The sequence below is a fragment of the Eimeria mitis genome, genomic scaffold, assembly GCF_000499745.2.
Source record: "Eimeria mitis Houghton genomic scaffold, Emh_scaff4953, whole genome shotgun sequence".
In the NCBI taxonomy this organism is placed as follows: Eukaryota; Apicomplexa; class Conoidasida; order Eucoccidiorida; family Eimeriidae; genus Eimeria; species Eimeria mitis.
In genome coordinates, this window is record NW_013573254.1 from 1302 (window position 1) to 1629 (window position 328).

Genomic DNA, 328 nt, shown 5'->3' on the forward strand with positions numbered 1-328 from the left:
CTGCCTGCTGCTGCTGCGCGGCTGTTGGCCCCACACCTGCAGCCGCAGCAGCAGCAGCAGCAGCAGCACATGCTGTATATGCAGCAGCAGCAGCTGTTGCTGCAGCTCTGCGGTGGCCGCGGGCTGCCCAGCAATCGAGAAGACTGGCGCTTCTTGCTTCAGCAACAGCAGCAGCAACAGCAGCAGCAGCAGCAGCAGCAACAGCAGCAGGTAGGATACTTGACTCGCATGCAACAACAACAACAACAGCAGCAGCAGCAGCAGCAGCAGCAGCAGCAGCAGCAGCAGCGTTTGCAAGAGGAGCATCAGCAGCATTCTTCTTTAGCTG

The 328-nt window shown here is 59.8% G+C and overlaps 1 protein-coding gene across 1 annotated transcript in view; it reads left to right on the forward strand.

The window, feature by feature from the left end:
* Positions 1-328, forward strand: part of EMH_0078760 (uncharacterized protein) — a gene marked incomplete at both ends in the record, with an annotated part of 3541 nt that overhangs the window by 243 nt on the left and 2970 nt on the right. Inside the window, one exon of the mRNA XM_013500039.1 lies at positions 1-326. Coding sequence (XP_013355493.1) covers positions 1-326 — 326 coding nt within the window. The remainder of the gene's footprint in view (positions 327-328) is intronic.